This window comes from Oncorhynchus mykiss, chromosome 8 (assembly GCF_013265735.2).
Source record: "Oncorhynchus mykiss isolate Arlee chromosome 8, USDA_OmykA_1.1, whole genome shotgun sequence".
NCBI classification, from domain to species: domain Eukaryota; kingdom Metazoa; phylum Chordata; class Actinopteri; order Salmoniformes; family Salmonidae; genus Oncorhynchus; species Oncorhynchus mykiss.
The window spans coordinates 75,955,845-75,975,927 of record NC_048572.1 but is presented as its reverse complement, the minus strand read 5'-3'; the positions used below and the strand labels follow the sequence as shown (position 1 = coordinate 75,975,927).

General features: G+C 41.7%; 2 protein-coding genes across 3 annotated transcripts in view; one reads left to right on the top strand and one right to left on the bottom strand.

Moving 5' to 3' along the window:
• LOC110530640 (rho GTPase-activating protein 45) overlaps positions 1–16,920 on the bottom strand; it is a 38,047-nt gene extending 21,127 nt beyond the window's left edge. The window contains exon 1 of the mRNA XM_036986274.1: positions 16,823–16,920. The gene's annotated coding sequence lies outside the window, so the exon portion shown is untranslated. The remainder of the gene's footprint in view (positions 1–16,822) is intronic.
• LOC110530642 (kidney mitochondrial carrier protein 1) lies at positions 1,875–17,953 on the top strand. Of its 2 annotated transcripts, XM_036986278.1 has the most exons (9): positions 1,875–2,271; positions 2,385–2,532; positions 6,501–6,595; positions 9,786–9,871; positions 11,973–12,068; positions 12,153–12,277; positions 12,387–12,513; positions 14,677–14,757; positions 16,297–17,953. In XM_036986278.1, the coding sequence occupies exons 1-9, from the start codon at positions 2,208–2,210 to the stop codon at positions 16,336–16,338; spliced, it is 864 nt and encodes a 287-aa protein (XP_036842173.1). In that variant the 5' UTR covers positions 1,875–2,207; the 3' UTR covers positions 16,339–17,953. The 2 variants fall into 2 exon arrangements, with proteins under 2 accessions (XP_036842173.1, XP_036842172.1); XM_036986277.1 differs by having other exon boundaries at positions 11,973–12,277.
• The last annotated feature ends 2,130 nt before the right edge of the window (positions 17,954–20,083 follow it).

Here is a 20,083-nt window from a genome sequence, read left to right as displayed (position 1 = left end):
GAGATGAGTCTTCAATAAAGACTTAAAGGTTGAGACCGAGTCTGCGTCTCTCACATGGGTAGGCAGACCATTCCATAAAAATTGAGCTCTATAGGAGAAAGCACTGCCTCCAGCTATTTGCTTAGAAATTCTAGGGACAGTTGGAGGCCTGCGTCTTGTGACGTGTAGGTATAACCAACTCATCATCAAGCTTTGATTATTTCAAATCAAATTTTATTTGTCACATACACATGGTTAGCAGATGTTAATGCGAGTGTAGCGAAATGCTTGTGCTTCTAGTTCCGACAATGCAGTAATAACCAACGAGTAATCTAACCCAACAATTTCACAACAACTACCTTATACACACAAGTGTAATGGGATGAAGAATATGTACATAAAAATATATGAATGAGTGATGGTACAGAACGGCATAGGCAAGATGCAGTAGATGGTATCGAGTACAGTATATACATATGAGATGAGTAATGTAGGGTATGTAAACATTATATTAAGTGGCATTGTTTAAAGTAGCTAGTGATACATTTTTTACATACATTTTTCCATTATTAAAGTGGCTGGAGTTGAGTCAGTATGTTGGCATCAGCCACTCAATGTTAGTGGTGGCTGTTTAACAGTCTGATGGCCTTGAGATAGAAGCTGTTTTTCAGTCTCTTGGTTCCTGCTGTGATGCACCTGTACTGACCTCGCCTTCTGGATGATAGCGGGGTGAACAGGCAGTGGCTCGGGTGGTTGTTGTCCTTGATGATCTTTATGGCCTTCCTGTGACATCGGGTGGTGTAGGTGTCCTGGAGGGCAGGTAGTTTGCCCCCGGTGATGTGTTGTGCAGACCTCACTACCCTCTGGAGAGCCTTACGGTTGTGGGCGGAGCAGTTGCCGTACCAGGCGGTGACAGGACAGGAGCCCGACAGGATGCTCTCAATTGTGCATCTGTAAAAGTTTGAGTGCTTTTGGTGACAAGCAAAATTTATTCAGCCTCCTGAGGTTCAAGAGGCGCTGCTGCGCCTTCTTCACCCCACTGTCTGTGTGGGTGGACCAATTCAGTTTGTCCGTGATGTGTACACCGAGGAACTTAAAACTTACTACCCTCTCCACTACTGTCCCGTCGATGTGGATAGGGGGGTGCTGTTTCCTGCTCTGCTGTTTCCTGAAGTCCACGATCATCTCCTTTGTTTTGTTGGAGTGTGAGGTTATTTTCCTGACACAACACTCTGAGGGCCCTCACCTCCTCCCTGTAGGTCGTCTCGTCGTTGTTGGTAATCAAGCCTACCACTGTAGTGTCGTCTGAAAACTTGATGATTGAGTTGGAGGCGTGCATGGCCACGCAGTCATGGGTGAACAGGGAGTACAGGAGAGGGCTCAGAACGCACCCTTGTTGGGCCACAGTGTTGAGGATCAGCGGGGTGGAGATGTTGTTACCTACCCTCACCACTTGGGGGATTTGAATCAAGGGGAGGGGTCCCTGGACCGAGTTTAGTGAAACTCTACTCTAATGGAGTGAGGGCTGTGCCTGCACAACTTTTTTAGGCAGCACCTTAAATCCTGTTGCTAGCAGTAGGGGGAGCCAGTCACTCTGTCCTAAAAAAGAGAGGATCAAACAGACACTATATGCCTTTTATTATTATATTTTTCTTGTGTTGCTTTTAGCTACTTTAATTTCAGATGAGTGTTTATCACAGCCTTATCAACTGTTTATTTAGTAAGTGTAGGACCTAGTTGAACTTTCTTATTGGTCTATTTACTCATTTACCACCTGGTGACGTCACTAGGCAGGCTAAAACTCATACCCAAACAGGCTGACATTTCAGGCAGTCATTACAAACAGCTCTTACACGTTTTCTCTCTGCCGCGTGGCAAAATGTGTATAATTGCAGGATATTATTCTTAAAGCAGCAACAACAAAAACTAAAACTGTATCTGGATCAGTGAGCAAACTGTGATCGTGGCGGCGCGCGCAACCCTGATCCACTGCTGCTATGGCAACAGCTGTGGGAGGAGTTATAGAAAGAGCAGGTGGGAGTGGCGACGCAATGTGCTACACTACTGAAATGAGAGAGGGAACTGAATAAGTGTGCGACAGCAACCTTTTTACCGGTTTATTCGTTAGTCTCTCCGGCTGTCACTAATAGTGTGCTTGCCACAGATATTGCAACCACCACACACCGGTATACTTTCTGTCTACCGGAATAACTACAGCGTGTATCCAAATGTCCAACTTCAACTGGAAACCTTTCGTTTTCGGCGGTCTGGCATCCGTCACTGCAGAATGCGGTGATTTTTTTTTTTTTTTTTTTTACATTTTACTACACATAGGTGTGTGAGGTGGACTAACATTAATTTACTGTCATTGTTTCTCAATTGATGTCTTTCTATCCGTTGTGTAGGTACATTTCCTATAGATTTGACCAAGACGCGGCTGCAAGTTCAAGGCCAAGTGGGCGACAGCAAGTACAGAGAGATTCGATACCGGGGAATGTTGCACGCCATCGGCAGAATATGCAGAGAGGAGGGAATAAGTGCACTTTATTCAGGGTGAGTGTTGACCAGTCTTATGATGATTCCATTTTTATTTTAGTCCTTTTCTGCGTTTTGCACAATTAGCACAGATTAAGCCTAGTTCTAGAATAAAATGCATGTTCAATTCAGATTCACCATTGAAATAGGTAGGAGAATATAACACACTATATCTGGTTTAGATAATACAATGAAAAAAATCAATTTTTTATTGTTGTATCTTTAAAATGAACAAGATAAAACAAACATTCAGATAGGATGATGGGGACAATTTCAGTGAAAAATGAGGGCAACAGTACTTGTGCCCTCATTTTGTGCCCCCCCCCAAAAAAAATGGAGAAAATAATATATACATTTACAAAATAACATGGGTAACTATTTACACACTTTCAATATTTGGAAGACCCTCAGTCCTCTATCAAATCAAATTTATTTATATAGCCCTTCGTACATCAGCTAATATCTCAAAGTGCTGTACAGAAACACAGCCTAAAACCCCAAACCGCAAGCAATGCAGGTGTAGAAGCACAGTGGCTAGGAAAAACTCCCTAGAAAGGCCAAAACCTAGGAAGAAACCTAGAGAGGAACCAGGCTATGAGGGGTGGCCAGTCCTCTTCTGGCTGTGCCGGGTGGCGATTATAACAGAACATGGCTGAGATTTTCAAACGTTCATAGATGACCAGCAGGGTCAAATAATAATAATCACAGTAGTTGTAGAGGATGCAACAGGACAGCACCTCAAGAGTAAATATGAACAGTTTAGGGTTCCATAGCCGCAGGCAGAACAGTTGAAACTGGAACAGCAGCAAGGCCAGGTGGACTGGGGACAGCAAGGAGTCATCATGCCAGGTAGTCCTGACGCATGGTCCTAGGGCAAAACGGTGACATTGTTCCTCTTCTGCAGGCACGTTACAGATTATACACAGTGGCTACAACGGTGTCCTCTCCGTTCAAAAAATATTCCTCCACTTGGGAATCGCTAAATGAATCGTCCTACAACACTGTCTCACTTTTCCGATCAATTTCTTCTAAAATTGTGTGTACATCTGTATATCTAGACTTAGATTTAGCTTTCCCTGACTTAGTCGCCACACTGATTGATATATATAAACAGCTGAATCTGCGCGTTTACCAAAACAACGCTGTGCCTAAAATGCGTAGCTCCTTCCGCAATAAAACTTCAATAGCGAATGACTCTCTTTACGCCGGAGTTTACGACATGGGTTGGTCTTCCAACACCCAACCATTGCATACTGCCATTTACCTCAGCTCATTGGCTATCTACCCAGCTAGATTTCAAGACGATCAGTGGTCATTGGGTTAAAATACAGTCAATCAACGAAACAGTGGTCATATCATTGGTGCACAGTGATTTCATTACTTGTCTTCAAATCGGTATCTGTCAGTCAATACGTCCCGCGAAATGGCCCATCAGGTTTGGTTGTGTTACAAACTAGTTGATTGCAATGAAACCAAACATGACTGTAAAAGTCACGTTCTGTGTGGGTTATTTACCTGGAATGTGTCGTAGAAAATGGAATGAGACGGAATTCACTACACAAGCGGTTCACAAAATGTTTAGTGTTAGGCTATAAAAACGGATTTGATCAAACAAAATACCTTTCGTTGTGTAATAATGAGCATTGGGATTGCAAACAGGAAGATCGTCAAAGGTAAACTATTTATTTTAATGCAACATGTGATTTTGTTACGCCTGTGCTGGTTGAAATTGTTGTTTATGGGGCTCTATACTCAGATAATCGCATCATATTCTTTCGCAGTAAATACTTTTTAAATCTGACAACGCAGTTGTATTAGCAAGATTCTAGGCTTTCGATACATGTGAGACACTTGTATTTTCATGACTGTTAAATATGACTAATTATGTAGCAATCACCGTATGTTGTGGAATTTCAGCCCGCTACCGGGTTCCGTGACCTTTCAGGTCAGAAAGTCAGAGCTCTAGAAAGGTTCCTGCGTTGGAATTCCAAGTTGCCTGACCGGTTAAAAGATGTTTCCCAGTTGGAGCTAATTTTTTACAGGTTCCCAGTTGTCTTAAATGCAGTTATAATGCTCAGAGGGAGATGGCAACTGTTTCACCTGTGGAAATATATGAGGCAGATATTTCACTGGTTGTATAAATGTGAAGCAGCTGCTTGGTGTTTCCACTCACTTCCAAATATGAACGACATGGATTTTAGCCAACATTCTGCTATATTTCTCATTGGTGAAACATTTGGTCTCAGTACAATTTTCTGTTCCAAACCTATAATATTTTACGAACATAGTGGCAATTTTTGTAGACTTTACTTTCTGCCAAAGGTTTTTTTTAAATTGTGTTTAGGAGTGCAAATGTATATTGAGTTATTGCACACGTGCACTTCAGAGTAGGCGTTCCCTAAAAGGAAATATGCAAATGGTTGTGCCAATAGGATTGCGCTAGCTCGTGCTGGCACTGCCCACCTCCTTGCTTGTTCTGTTCACTGACTAATTTGTTCCCATTCGAAATGACGGGCTGTGGTTTATCTTGGTTTAGTTATAAAGATCTTTGGTATTCCCTTTGAGTCAGAACCAAAAGTCCTCCTTAGTGACCTGTGAATGCATTTGGTCACATGACAGCTCAATCAACAGATCAGGATCAAAATAAAACGGATTGGGAAGTAGGTCCCAATATGCTCTTCTAAGCGTTGGAGGTGAGCAGTCATTATGTGTGTGTTTGTATGACACTTACTGATGCTGTTTTCTGTTTGAAACATGCACAGTTGAGGGAAGGGGGCATGGTTCGCTTTTGAAAGACTCTCCAATAAGAATTCTTTCCTCTGAATCCATTGATTCGGTCACTCATCTGTAGAATGTTTTAGTATTTCCCCTGTGTGCTTACGTTCAGTTTCCCAAACATGTATGTTACATATGCAAGGAGACAAATGTATTTTCATTACACAGAAAGTCAACTTTTGAACATTTTATTTTTTTACATTTATTGTGAACAGTTCCTCTCTGAACATGAGAAAATATTTCAAATACATCGCCTCAGAGTGAAATGGAACATTGTCCTGCTCTGATTCTATATCTCCACTTAGTTTTGTGAACAGGTGTGTTTGCAGGGAATGTGGTTTGATGTAGTTTAGTCTTAGTTACCTGCTGCAGTATAGCTCGGAGTTCTGTGCTCCGCTCCTTTGCCGGCAGTTGCCGGCAAATTGTAACATACAATGTGTCCATATGGCAGAGAGAGACGCATTCATAACTAGAGTGCAGAGGCCATCCCGCCATAGATGGAGCCCCATCTGTGCAAAAAGCCTCCACCATTCGATCCAATGGAATTGGTTTTAAGTCAATATAGCCACGCAGCAAACTGAACATCCCCTGTGCCGTTACATCAAGATGACCTGGCCTCCACAATCACTGGACATAAACCCAATTGAGATGGTTTGGGATGAGTCAGAACCTAGAGTAAAGGAAAAGCATGTATGGAATCATGTATTTACCAGAAAAGTTCAATCAAAAATAATTGTATATTCTTCAAAAATAACTGCTCAGCATATGTGGGAACTCCTTCTTCAAGTCTGTTGGAAAAGCATTCCAGGTGAAGCTAGTTGAGAGAAGGCCAAGAGTGTGCAAAGCTGTCAAGGCAAAGGGAGGCTACTTTGAAGAATCTCAAATATAAAATATATTTTGATTTATTTAACACTTGTTTGGTTACTACATGATTCCATATGTGTTATTTCATCGTTTTGATGTCTTCACGATTATTCAAAATAAAGAAAAATCCTGGAATGAGTGGGTGTGTCAACTTTTGACTGGTACTTTTTTTTTTAAGGATTTTTGAAATTCTCCCATGACCACATTTTCATATTAGGAGACCCCACATGGGGTCACTACCCCTAGTTTGAAAACTGCAGCAATAAGTGGAAGTCCTCCTTTGATTGTAACTGTTAAGCCTGTTTTATTTACGTCATACTCACGCGTTGTGTGTTTCTGTGTTGCAGTCTCGCCCCTGCAATGTTGCGCCAGGCATCCTATGGGACCATAAAGATTGGCACATACCAGAGCTTCAAAAGACTACTGGTGGACAGGCCAGAAGGTAAGAGAACGCACACACATCAGGGTTTTAGATCTCATAGCTATTTATTCACCTTGTTACATGTGTCCTAAATCTGTCTGTAGGGTTTGTGTGCATTGCAATGAACACTGACTTGGATATATCTACATCTATATCTCACACACAGTGTTAACTCAAAATGACACAACGACTAGGTTCCAGTTTAACAACGTTACCTAACACAGTACATCGCTGCCATTACACTCAGGCCAGGTCCATCAAAGTGAGATTCTTGCGCAGACTCACTAACAACAGAAATCTAGGGAAACTTAACATACAGTACCAGTCAAAAGGTTGGACACACCTGCTCATTCAATGTGTTTTCTTTATTTTTACTATTTTCTACATTGTAGAATAATAGTGGATACATCAAAACTATGAAATAACACATGGAATCATGCAGTAGCCAAAAAAGGGTTCAACAAATCAAAATATATTTTAGATTCTTCAATGTAGCCACCCATTGCCTTGATGACAGCTTTGCACACTCTTGGCCTTCTCTCAACCAGCTTCACATGGAATGCTTTTCCAACCGTCTTTAAGGAGTTCCCACGTGCTGAGAAGTTACATATTTGAAGAATATAAAATTCTATTTGATGTAACTTTTCTGGTAACTACATGATTCCATATGTGTTATTTCATCGTTTTGATGTCTTCACGATTATTCTACAATGTAAAAATAGTAAAAATGAATGGGTAGGTGTTTCCAAACTTTTGGCTGGTACAGTGTGTATGTATGTATATATCTCCCAGTCACTGTTCATTGCGATGTGCACATGCTATAGCTATAAAGTGTGTATACAGTGGGGCAAAAAAGTATTTAGTCAGCCAACAATTGTGCAAGTTCTCCCACTTAAAAAGATGAGAGGCCTGTAATTTTCCTCATAGGTACACTTCAACTATGACAGACAAAATGAGGAAATAAAATCCAGAAAATCACATTGTAGGATTTTTAATGAATTTATTTGCAAATTATGGTGGAAAATAAGTATTTGGTTTATCTCAATACTTTGTTATATACCCTTTGTTGGCAATGACAGAGGTCAAACAGAAGTCTTCACAAGGTTTTCACACACTGTTGCTGGTATTTTGGCCCATTCCTCCATGCAGATATCCTCTAGAGCAGTGGTGTTTCGGGGCTGTTGCTGGGCAACACGGACTTTCAACTCCCTCCAAAGATTTTCTATGGGGTTGAGATCTGGAGACTGGCTAGGCCACTCCAGGACCTTGAAATGTTTCTTACGAAACCACTCCTTCATTGCCCGGGCGGTGTGTTAGGGATCATTGTCATGCTGAAAGACCCAGCCACGTTTCATCTTCAATGCCCTTGCTGATGGAAGGAGGTTTTCACTCAAAATCTCACGATACATGGCCCCATTCATTCTTTCCTTTACACGGATCAGTCGTCCTGGTCCCTTTGCAGAAAAACAACCCCAAAGCATGATATTTCCACCCCCATGCTTCACAGTAGGTATGGTGTTCTTTGGATGCAACTCAGCATTCTTTGTCCTCCAAACATGACGAGTTGAGTTTTTACCAAAAAGTTATATTTTGGTTTCATCTGACCATATGACATTCTCCCAATCTTCTGGATCATCCAAATGCTCTCTAGCAAACTTCAGACGGGCCTGGACATGTACTGGCTTAAGCAGGGGGACACGTCTGGCACTGCAGGATTTGAGTCCCTGGCGGCGTAGTGTGTTACTGATGGTAGACTTTGTTACTTTGGTCTCAGCTCTCTGCAGGTCATTCACTAGGTCCCCCCGTGTGGTTCTGGGATTTTTGCTCACCGTTCTTGTGATCATTTTGACCCCACGGGGTGAGATCTTGCGTGGAACCCCAGATCGAGGGAGATTATCAGTTGTCTTGTATGTCTTCCATTTCCTAATAATTGCTCCCACAGTTGATTTCTTCAAACCAAGCTGCTTACCTATTGCAGATTCAGTCTTCGCAGCCTGGTGCAGGTCTACAATTTTGTTTCTGGTGTCCTTTGACAGCTCTTTGGTCTTGGCCATAGTGGAGTTTGGAGTGTGAGTATTTGAGGTTGTGGACAGTTGTCTTTTACTGATAACAGGTGCCATTAATACAGGTAACGAGTGGAGGACAGAGGAGCCTCTTAAAGAAGTTGTTACAGATCTGTGAGAAACAGAAACCTTGCTTGTTTGTAGGTGACCAAATACTTATTTTCCACCATAATTTGCAAATAAATTAATAAAAAATCCTACAATGTGATTTTTCTGGATTTTTTTATTCTAATTTTGTCTGTCATAGTTGAAGTGTACCTATAATGAAAATTACAGGCCTCTCATATTTTTAAGTGGGAGAACTTGCACAATTGGTGGCTGACTAAATACTTTTTTGCCCCACTGTAGATATATCGATGTAAATAAGAGTTGTACAATTTAAAGGTCAAACTGCATTTCAAACAGCAATAATCTAATGAATTCCGGGCATGTGAAGTTATACCTACGATAAATATAAGCCTTACATAGCCATAAGACCTTATAATTATTTTATGAAAACAGTTTAACCTCCATTTTTTGGGGACACACACACTAATCGCTGATCTGGCTTTCAAGTCTATGAAAATGCCCTACCCAGGCATAATGGATATCCACTAATAATAACTAACTTCTTGTATTAGGCTATAGAAAATGAACACGTCTCATTAATCTCTCAAGGCCACGTGCTAGTGATTAGCCATCTAATCTTTATACTGTATTTCAGGTTTAGCAAACTTCAATCTATTTGCTAACTAACAAGGTTGAACAGTTGATTTGTTATGAACACAATGTTCTGTTTGAAAAAGCATATATCAAATGAATTTGATTTATTAAAATGTATTTCCCAGCCCTAAGACTAGGTATGAGAAAAGAAGACTAGGTAGGAGCTATGAGATGCCTTCTGGGGCATATATTCCACAGGACAGCAAAGCTCCTTATGTGCTAGACCCAGAACATGCTACGAGCGTACCTACCCCAAGCTGTGTGAAGGTTGTAGGTCAAGTTAATGTGTGTGACCCAGTTTCTGCTGAGAATAATATCTCCATTATACGCTATTGTAACACGGACACACACATCATAGAGGTAGTGTGTGCGCGGGTGAGACTTAGAGGAACTATAATTCAATATACAAAGACTAGCCTGAATTGAATTTCTCCTCTCTTTCTCAGATGAGACGTTGTTGACCAACGTCCTGTGTGGTGTTCTGTCTGGAGTCATCTCCTCGTCCATCGCCAACCCAACGGACGTACTGAAGGTAATGAGACACACACACACATTTGTAAACGTTGTCAGTAGTTTCCTGGGTATTAGAAGCCAACAGAGACCGGCAGGCTTGATCTCAACAAAATACAGCGTTTTGGCTATGTTTCTTTGTCTCGGAGCATAAGCAGTGATCCTCTCTGGGCCTGCCTAATCCAGCTCAGCCTGAATGCTAGGGGTTTTATACATTAATACGGGATCGGTGTTCCCCCTCCCGTGGGATGGTTGAGCTAACATAGGCTAATGTGATTAGCATGAGGTTGTAAGTAACAAAAAACATCTCGGGACATAGACATATCTGATATGGGTAGAAAGCTTCAATTCGTGTTAATCTAACGGCAATGTCCAATTTACAGTAGGTATTACAGGGAAATGATGCCATTCTATTGTTTGAGCAGGGTGCACAGTTATGAACTTGAAAATGTATTAATTAACCAATTAGGCACATTTGGGCAGTCTTGATACAACATTTTGAACAGTTATCCAATGGTTCATTGGATCAGTCTAAAATTTTGCGCACACACACTGACATCTAGTGGCCAAAATCTAAATTGTGCCTGGGCTGGAATAATACATTTATTTTATTTATTTAACTTTTTATTTAACTAGGAAAGTCAGTTAAGAACAAACTCTTATTTACAAAAGGGGATGGGGGCTGGGATTAAAAATATATATTTTTAAATATAAATTATAGAACAAAAAAAACCACGACAAGAGACAACATTACATAGAGACCGAAGACGACAACACAGCATGTTAGCGACACAACACGGTAGCAGCTGCAGTAGATATCTCAGATAGGGGGGAGTGAGGCCTAAGAGGGTTTTATAAATAAGCATCAACCAGTGAGTCTTGCGACAGGTATACAGAGATGACCAGTTTTACAGAGGAGTATAGAGTGTGGTGATGTGTCCATTAAGGAGCATTGGTGGCAAATCTGATGGCCGACTGGTAAAGAACATCTAGCTGCTCGATAGCACCCTTATCTGCCGATCTATAAATGTCTTTGTATTCTAGCATGGGTAGGATGGTCATCTGAATCAGGGTTAGTTTGGCAGCTGGGGTGAATGAGGAGTGATTACGATTTAACTTTAGCCTGCAGCTTTGATATGTACCAAGAGAAGGACAGTGTACCGTCTAGCCATACTCCCAAGTGCTTGTACAAATACTTTCTCTTGCATTTCAAAGATGGTACAAAAAAAAACTCATGTTTTTTTACTTGATCTTTTAACAGATCTAATGTGTTATTTTCTCCTACATTCATTTAACATTTTCAGACTTCAAAGTGTTTTCTTTCAAACGATATCATTTAAATGTAATTTTAAGCGGAAAATGAAAAAAGGGTCAGATCCTTAAGAGGTTTTAATGGATTTGAGGGGGTGAAAGTACTTGTAGTTTCTAAATAAGGTTCCTACATTAATTCTATGGGTACAGGGTTGTGTCTGGGGGGGAGGTGGGGGTTGAAGTGTGTATGGGGGGGGGGGGGGGGGTCACTGAGATATTTCTAGACTCTTGCCCACCAGAAATAGCCATATCATGTGGGCGTATGTGTGTTTTTAGGATTTAATTGGGTTGGCTGAAAGTTAGAACAGTGTGTTTTCAAAGGTAGTGTGTTCCCTTTTGCGCTGTGTGTGTGGGGGGGGGGGGGTCGTTGGTCAAGTGCTTAGCTCTATTCACACACTTAAATCACCCTCTGGACATACACACACCACTCAACCAGCTATGCAGGCAGGTTTATATTTCCCTTTAAGTTGGATGAGACTGATCTGCATTCAACACATTAACATTGTTATTGTTATCATTTGTTTGGTCTTAAGAGCATTGGCAAGGCTTTAAGTAGGCCAGAATGCAGAACACAGTGGGTCAGAATGCGAATGAGGACAGCTGGTGAACCCTTGGCACCTTAACATTGTGGCGCTACACACACCTCAGCAGTGTTTCCCCCTAAGCTCTTTGTGGCAGATCGCCTAAGGCCATGTTAAATTGTCATCCACTGCTGATAACTTTCACTAGTCTCTCCTGTCATCTGCATACTGGTTTTCTGTTAATTTGAGATGACCTTTATCCTAACAGTTTTTCCTTCTTGGTTTTCCCAGATCCGTATGCAGGCTCAGGGCAATGTGATCCAGGGAAGCATGATGGGAAACTTCATCAACATCTACCAACAGGAAGGAACCAGGGGGCTGTGGAAGGTAGATGTATGGACACACACAGTTTCTCACACACACACACACACACACACTTTTAACCCCCCTCACTCTCTCTCGCTCTCTCAGGGTGTCTCTCTGACAGCGCAGAGAGCAGCCATCGTAGTGGGGGTGGAGCTTCCTGCCTATGACCTCGCAAAGAAACACCTGATTCTGGATTGTCACATGGGTGACAACATTTACACACACTTCTTGTGAGTGACATCATCAATGCTCACCACCACTCCGTTAACTCTCCACAAGAGAGCAACAAATGGCTGCGTAAGACTAGGGAACTTCTGACCCTTTCCCTCTGGTTCCCAGGTCCAGTTTTGCGTGTGGTCTGGCGGGGGCTCTGGCCTCTAACCCCATAGACGTGGTCCGCACACGCATGATGAACCAGACATACGGAGCTGTCACCTACCAGGGAACACTGGACTGCTTACTTCAGGTAGGTAGGCACACCAGGGTTTCTGTTAGCCGGTTATGGCTGGCTTTTTGGCCCAAAGATCAAATAAATTAGCATTGACTAATTGTCCAGGAGAAGGGGGGGGGGTGGAATCCCATTACAAAATAATGCTTTTAGTCTGGAAATATCAGTCGATGGAAATACATTTGAATGGTTATGCTTATCGCAGCGGTCTAAGGCACTGCATCTCAGTGCTAGAGGTATCACTACAGACCCTGGTTCAATCCCGGGCTGTCTCACAACCGGCCGTGAACAGGAGTCCCAATAGGGCGGCGCACAATTGGCCCAGTGTCGTCCAGGTTAGGCCGTCATTGTAAATAAGAATTTGTTATTAACTGATTTGCCTAGTTAAATTTAAAAAAGCGGTCTATACGTTAATCTGCCTATTTTAGTGGAATTAAATTGGTGCGTATAGGGCCCTAAATGTACATTTTTCAGTGCAACTTAAAGTTCAGAGCACCAGAAAATATTTTGATTGTGTTGGGCATATATATGCATTCTGACTGTCTACTTTTGAGGCATATGTTGTGCACTAGAAACTAATATGTAACACTGTAAAGACATGAATTTATTGTTAAAGCTAAGTTGTTATGACTCCATGTCATTGAAATTAGAAAGTTATTTGTGGAATATTAGTGTTTTTACACAATATAAAAACCTATTTCCCTAATGAGATGCATTACATAGATAATTATACTCTGTCTCTTTAAAAACGTCAGGTTTGTGATGACGATGTGCGTTCATTCAATGCTATGATTGATCTCCTGAAGAAGCTATCCCTTTTCCTTTCTGTATCCCCATATGTTTGGATATACTGGTAAAGTTACTCGGTTGTTAGCTAGCTAGCCAATGATGGAACCATTTGTTTACACTTTTTAAAGTCATGTTAACGGCCCGCAAATAGTTTTATAAAGGCCCAAAACATGGTTTATGAATGGGAAATGTGATCTGCTATAGGAAGATAAAAATGTTGCTCCGGTAATATGGATCAGAACATTTGACCTGGTGGGCTAGAAGCAAGCCATTTTTGCTGTAGTAGTGGTGCAGCCTTTAAGCTATTGACTCTGCACTCACTTTTTCTCTAGGGCACTCAGAAACAAAGCGAATCCTTATTACAACAGTTATTATCTGGGAGATTTCTTTTCCTATTCGCACCGTGCTCCCAAAATTCCTGGATGAACAGCAACATATTTTGTTACATAGAGCTCTGGGTTCATGTCTATTTTCATTAGTTTGTATCTTATTTATTATGAGGCCTGTCTTGCCTAGCCAAAATTATTTTATAGAGACTTCCATATGCCATTAAAACCAGCCTATTTCTCTCATGTTCTACTGGTTTTCAAATCAACTTTTATTTTATTGTCAAATAGCCGAACTTCATTCCTAGTCATATTAGCAACCCATGCTAGTTGCATCTTTAGATCTCCCATATTTCTAAAGATTATTATTATTATTATTATCTCTTTCACATGAAACCACTCGCATGTGTGGTGTGCTTTTGGCACCTGGGTTTCTCTGCTAATTGCATTATGGAACCAGCATTTGCGCGTAGCTTACTGCCTTGTGCGCATTGCTGTGCTTAAACGATTATTTCTTCACATTATATCAAAATGTTAAGCTAATAGATCTGTTGCATCAGTCTCATTGCTTTTGAATTGATTTATTTTTGGGTGTAACCTAGCCTAACCTAACCTTACTGGTTGTAAAGTTTGGGATCTATTGTCCCATAACTGTCCCAGAGTCTGTTTTGGAATAGGCTATTTATTTCTCACACAGAACAACATGCTGACCAATAGAATAGGGGAACTTTTCTACTATGGGGGATAGTAGATTGACATAGACTAGTGATTTTGCTGTTCGTTACTCCGCTAATATTGGTATTTCTCAAATGTCCGGTAAATAAAAATGCTGAAAGTCAATTTTCCTAACGGAAACCCTGATGAGGACACACCATATGAACCAGGGGTGTAATCATTAGTCTAAACACCTGCAAAACAGAATGTATTGCACAAATTCAGGTAGGTCCCTCCCCGTTCTGTTTTAAGAAGCGTTTTGCAACAGAATTGGCATTATGAATACAGCCCATAGATGCGGGGCAATGATTGGTACAGGGCTCTGTGTGTGTGTAACGTTTTGTCTCTTTAGACGTCGCGGTCTGAGGGCTTCATGGCACTCTACAAAGGCTTTTTCCCCAACTGGCTCCGTCTCGGACCATGGAACATCATCGTATCCTTTCACCTACTCTCAGAAGTGTGTTTATGTTTTCATTTGTGTATGTTTATCTACTGCTGACGGTTTGCACCAGAGTCGAGGTCCATTCCAGTTTAATATCAATCTGTAAAGTTGGTCATGGAGTTTCTTTATAGGAATGCAATTCCTAAATTGACTGGAATTTTGATGGAATTGATTCCAACCTTAGTTTGGACATTCCAATGGCGCCAGAGGGTGAATCTAATGCCAGCTAACGCAATTATGTAATGCAGTTGCACACACATTACAGCTGCTGTAATAGCAATCCAGTTTCACCTAGGGTAACAGAGAGATCTAGGAGCCAGAATGGTGGTGAGGAAGATGGAGGGTAAGGAAGAGGGGGAGGAAGAAGGGGGTGGGGGAGAGAAATAAACGGGAAGGGTTTAAGTTTGGAGAGTGGCCGGGTCCCTTTGGTGCATTAAGAGAGGGAAAGGGAAAGAAGATTTGAGGGAGAACCATAGGGGGAGAGAAATCTGTTCCCTGTGGCATGATGAGGCTGGTTTACAGTTGGTCTGTAGACAGATGTCTCAGTGATATCATCTACGAGTATAAACCCAAAATGATAGCCTCTGCATGACCTCCAAATAGCCTACTTTTATTATTTTATTCATTATCCACCAACATTATTTACAATTTACAAAAAGTCACGGAATAAAAGTAAATTGTCATCTGAGAATTTTACAACTCATGCACCGTCTTGTCACAGGTGGATTTGGTCTTGTTGCTGTAGCAGCCCAGTAACCACAACGGATGTTGCGACAGTCGCACAGACATGAACTTTTTTCATGTCTATGCAACAAGGAAACCGACGGTCTACAGACATTCCATCGGAGTATAAATTAAATGTTTTGAACAGCGACACTTGTTACATTCTAATTAATTATCTACAGATATGGCATTAGAACAAGTATAAACCGCCCTTTAGAAGAGTGGGCCTATAGATTGGGCAGAGGTAGCAGCTATAACTAAACCTCAGCCATGTGATTATTACATTGAGGTAACCAGGGGATCACAGAAGGGGGCTAGGAACCTGTAACCAGGGGAGCTAGGAACGGGTAACCAGGGGATCACAGAAGGGAGCTAGGAACCTGTAACCAGGGGAGCTAGGAACATGTAACCAGGGGATCAGAGAAGGGAGCTAAGAACCTGTAACCAGGGAAGCTAGGAACGGGTAACCAGGGGATCACAGAAGGGAGCTAGGAACCTGTAACCAGGGGATCACAGAAGGGAGCTAGGAACGGGTAACCAGGGGATCACAGAAGGGAGCTAGGAACGGGTAACCAGGGGATCACAGAAGGGAGCTAGGAACGGGTAACCAGGGGTCACCGAGGTGAGCTAGGAACGGGTAACCAGGGGTTACCGAGGTGAGCTAGGAACGGGAATGGAAGTCTACAGGGTGGAGTGGACGTGGTTTGTTTGGGATGTGTTATGTTCCTAGCAAAGCTCCTGCACGGAGAAGGATGTTTTTATTTTTTATTTCTCTCTTTCTGTGCCTTGTCCTTAACTCCTCTTTAGTTCTTTGTTACCTACGAACAGCTGAAGAAGATGGAGGTCTGATGGAGAGAATGAAATGTAGCGCTGTGGAAAAGAGGAAAGAACTCGGCCAGAGGGGAAAGAATGGACCAAAAGAGGGGTGGACGTATCCTGTCTAGCCTCCCACTTCTTGTCTGGGTGGAGTTGACCACGCCCCCTCAGACACATTTCTCCTTTCTGATTGGCTGATTACGTAATGGCGCTCTGGTTGGTTGGGAAAGAGGAAGTGAAAGTTGCGGTCAATTGCACCATCAGAAAGCAAGGTGACGCAAAGACCATAATTTTGAAACTATGGCCCTAAATGATGTATTTATTATTATGTTTTGAATCTGTCGAGCCTCAACCGCTGGTATCATATAAACACACAAGACAAGGACAAATGTGGGTTGTGAGTTGGGGTTTTGTTACTACGATGATATATTCCTATTTATCCGGACCTTCTAAAATAGTACTGGAGTACCCCTGATGTACAGGATCTCAAATAATGTTAAAAGCAGTCACTACTTACCTCAGATTGTATGGATTTCAGATGCCTTGGTGTGCGTTCTCTGGTTGCAAGAGGAACTGCCAAAAGAAGCTGTGGAAAAGACTTAACTTTGCCATTTACTCAAGGACTGGCCACTTTCTGAAACCCTAGATGTCTGTGCAGCCACTGGAGAGCTTATATTTGTTATGATGGTTGGCTGTGGGTTTGGATTTTATATGTCAGAGTATTTTCTAATTATAGAACTGGGTTGGTAGGACTTTTAATGGGGCTAGTTGTATAACCAGCTTAAGATCAGAGGTCAGGTGACCACTAACTCTCTCCCACACACACTTAATCACACACACACACACACACACCATGGCACATAGGTTATTCATGCCAGGGTGAATTGGCTCAGTGTATTGACTCACTCAGTCATGTGGGCACCCTTAGAACAAACTTTCTTCATTTCAGGGTGACCTGGCACAGTGTATGAATGACCTACACACAGTTAATGGGGACGGTGTGTACGAACTATTCTGGGTTCATATTATTAATACACTCTGGACAGCCTGATTGGCACGCCGCCCCTTACGTCATTTCAGGACCCCTATCTCTGACACACACGCGGAGCCCCAGTTCTTACTCTGTCACAGCAGCAGAGACTCCATATTATATCCCTGTTCAGGTCGAGGTGTCCAATCCAACCTATTTAACCTTTATCCTTTAACCTTTATCCTTCCAGAGAGACCTGCCTGTAGTCTGACCTGGCCTATGCAGTAACAGGGAAGTGAATGTCAGAGATGGCTGTTGTATATTTAGCCATTGCACCTGACTACCAATGCCATTCTGTGTGCTGGTGTTGTTGTTTTGCCATTTTATGATCCCAAGACACAGGACAAATGTACATGTCAACTAACTGTTAATCCTCTATTACCCTTCATTTCTTCTACTTTGTTCTTCACCATTATCAGTTAGATCGTTTGGAGGTGAGCTTGCTAGTTCTTTTTTCTTGAGTTAAGGTTGAACCTCAGAGTGTGTTCATGTGACAATATGGTTATTGTATATGGTTTGTTTATAGCCCCCAAAGCCTTAATTCCAATGTGTCACTGTCATAGCCCCATAAATACTTCTGTTATCCTGATTTAAAGCAAGGCATACATAAACTTCTGACTGGTCTCTTGTTTTTTTTCAACTGGGAGTAAAGCCCAGTCTATTCACTAGGATGAAACGAAAGCAAACGGGGCAAAATGGGGATGGACTACCTGACGTTAAGAAACGCTTGTTTTTCCATTCCAAAAATGTTGGCTTCAGAGTGCGCTAATGAAAACGACCGTGAACTTGTGATCTGACCAGGAATGTAATGAGCATATAGACTCCGTCCCAGTCTATTGACCAATCCTGTATTGATACCTAGTCTCTAGGAGCATGCAAAATCATATGGTGAAAATTCAGTTTATGGCTTGATTCAATCCGTTTTGCAGAAGTTCAGTGCTATAACGGGATTGAAATGTGACTGTAATTTACGATTTGAACCGACATATGAAGCATTCACTGAATGCACTCTCCATGACCAGGGGAAGATGGCCTTTACATTTCAATCACGCTGAACGTCCATGATCAGTATAGAATCGAGTCCTTGGACTACCAAGGCAATATTGCTTGCTGTCCAATTCTTTCATATCAGCTATGGATTTGTCATACCTGTAATTTCCTGCATGGAAGTCCCACTAGACAGTTACACATTCGTCCACAGGGTGCAGCTGTGTACCATGTCTATGCATAAGCTCTCTATTGCAGACACATTTTTACACTCAGGACCCAAAATATAGCACCGCCTTGTTTTAAAATACACAGACACTGATTCATGAATAATTCAAAGACTCTGATCTAATTGTTCTTTATTTCAGTGGATAAATATCCTAGTTTTCCTCACCAGTTTTTGAAGAGATGGGACTGCTGGGGAGAGATTGCCATGAACCCTGACTGTGTGTATGAATGCTTTAGTTATTTTATTGACAGAGACACCATGGGATGGACTCATTAAGACGTATATAGATGGCTGTTATTCTAACTTCTGAATCTGAGCCATGATGGTGTATTTTTACTGCAAAGCTTCACTTCTTAAAAAAGAAAAATGCTGGTGTTTTCACAGTGGAGCAAACTATCTAACATATGAAGGCAATAGAACCAAGAACAGTCCAAATGTGTAACTCAAAGCTTAAACTACACACACACACACACACAGGGCTTCTCCAAGAGCCAATGGCCATGGGGGATTCCAATCACCATGGTGCGTTGTGGGTAGTATTCATTCCTTTTTTGCTCCTGGGGTACAGGGGTTGGCTTATTGTGTTGGAGGGATCTGTATGTGTTAGAGGAATTGGGTTGGGGGCTCCATTCCAAATTCTCCTTGATTTGCTCAATAATGAAAGGACAATAATATAATTGCTTGCAATAATGTACTTTTTTGCAATCATGTAATTTTGGTAATGGTGAGAGGTAAAAATCCATGGCATAAATTGCCTACATTACAAATATTAATAGCTAATTATGGAAAATAAGAAACATGATTTTTAATATATACAGTGGGGCAAAAAAGTATTTAGTCAGCCAACAATTGTGCAAGTTCTCCCACTTAAAAAGATGAGAGGCCTGTAATTTTCATCATAGGTACACTTCAACTATGACAGACAAAATTATTTTAAAAAATCAAGAAAATCACATTGTAGGATTTTTAATGAATTTATTTGCAAATTATGGTGTAAAATAAGTATTTGGTCAATAACAAAAGTTTATCTTAATACTTTGTCATTACCAACAAAGGGTATATAACAGAGATCAAACGTTTTCTGTAAGTCTTCACAAGATTTTCACACACTGTTGCTGGTATTTTGGCCCATTCCTCCATGCAGATCTCCTCTAGAGCCATGATGTTTTGGGGCTGTTGCTGGGCAACACAGACTTTCAACTCCCTCCAAAGATTTTCTATGGGTTTGAGATCTGGAGACTGGCTAGGCCACTCCAGGACCTTGAAATGCTTCTTACGAAGCCACTCCTTCGTTGCCCGGGCGGTGTGTTTGGGATCATTGTCATGCTGAAAGACCCAGCCACGTTTCATCTTCAATGCCCTTGCTGATGGAAGGAGGTTTTCACTCAAAATCTCACGATACATGGCCCCATTCATTCTTTCCTATACAAGGATCAGTCGTCCTGGTCCCTTTGCAGAAAAACAGCCCCAAAGCATGATGTTTCCACCCCCATGCTTCACAGTAGGTATGGTGTTCTTTGGATGCAACTCAG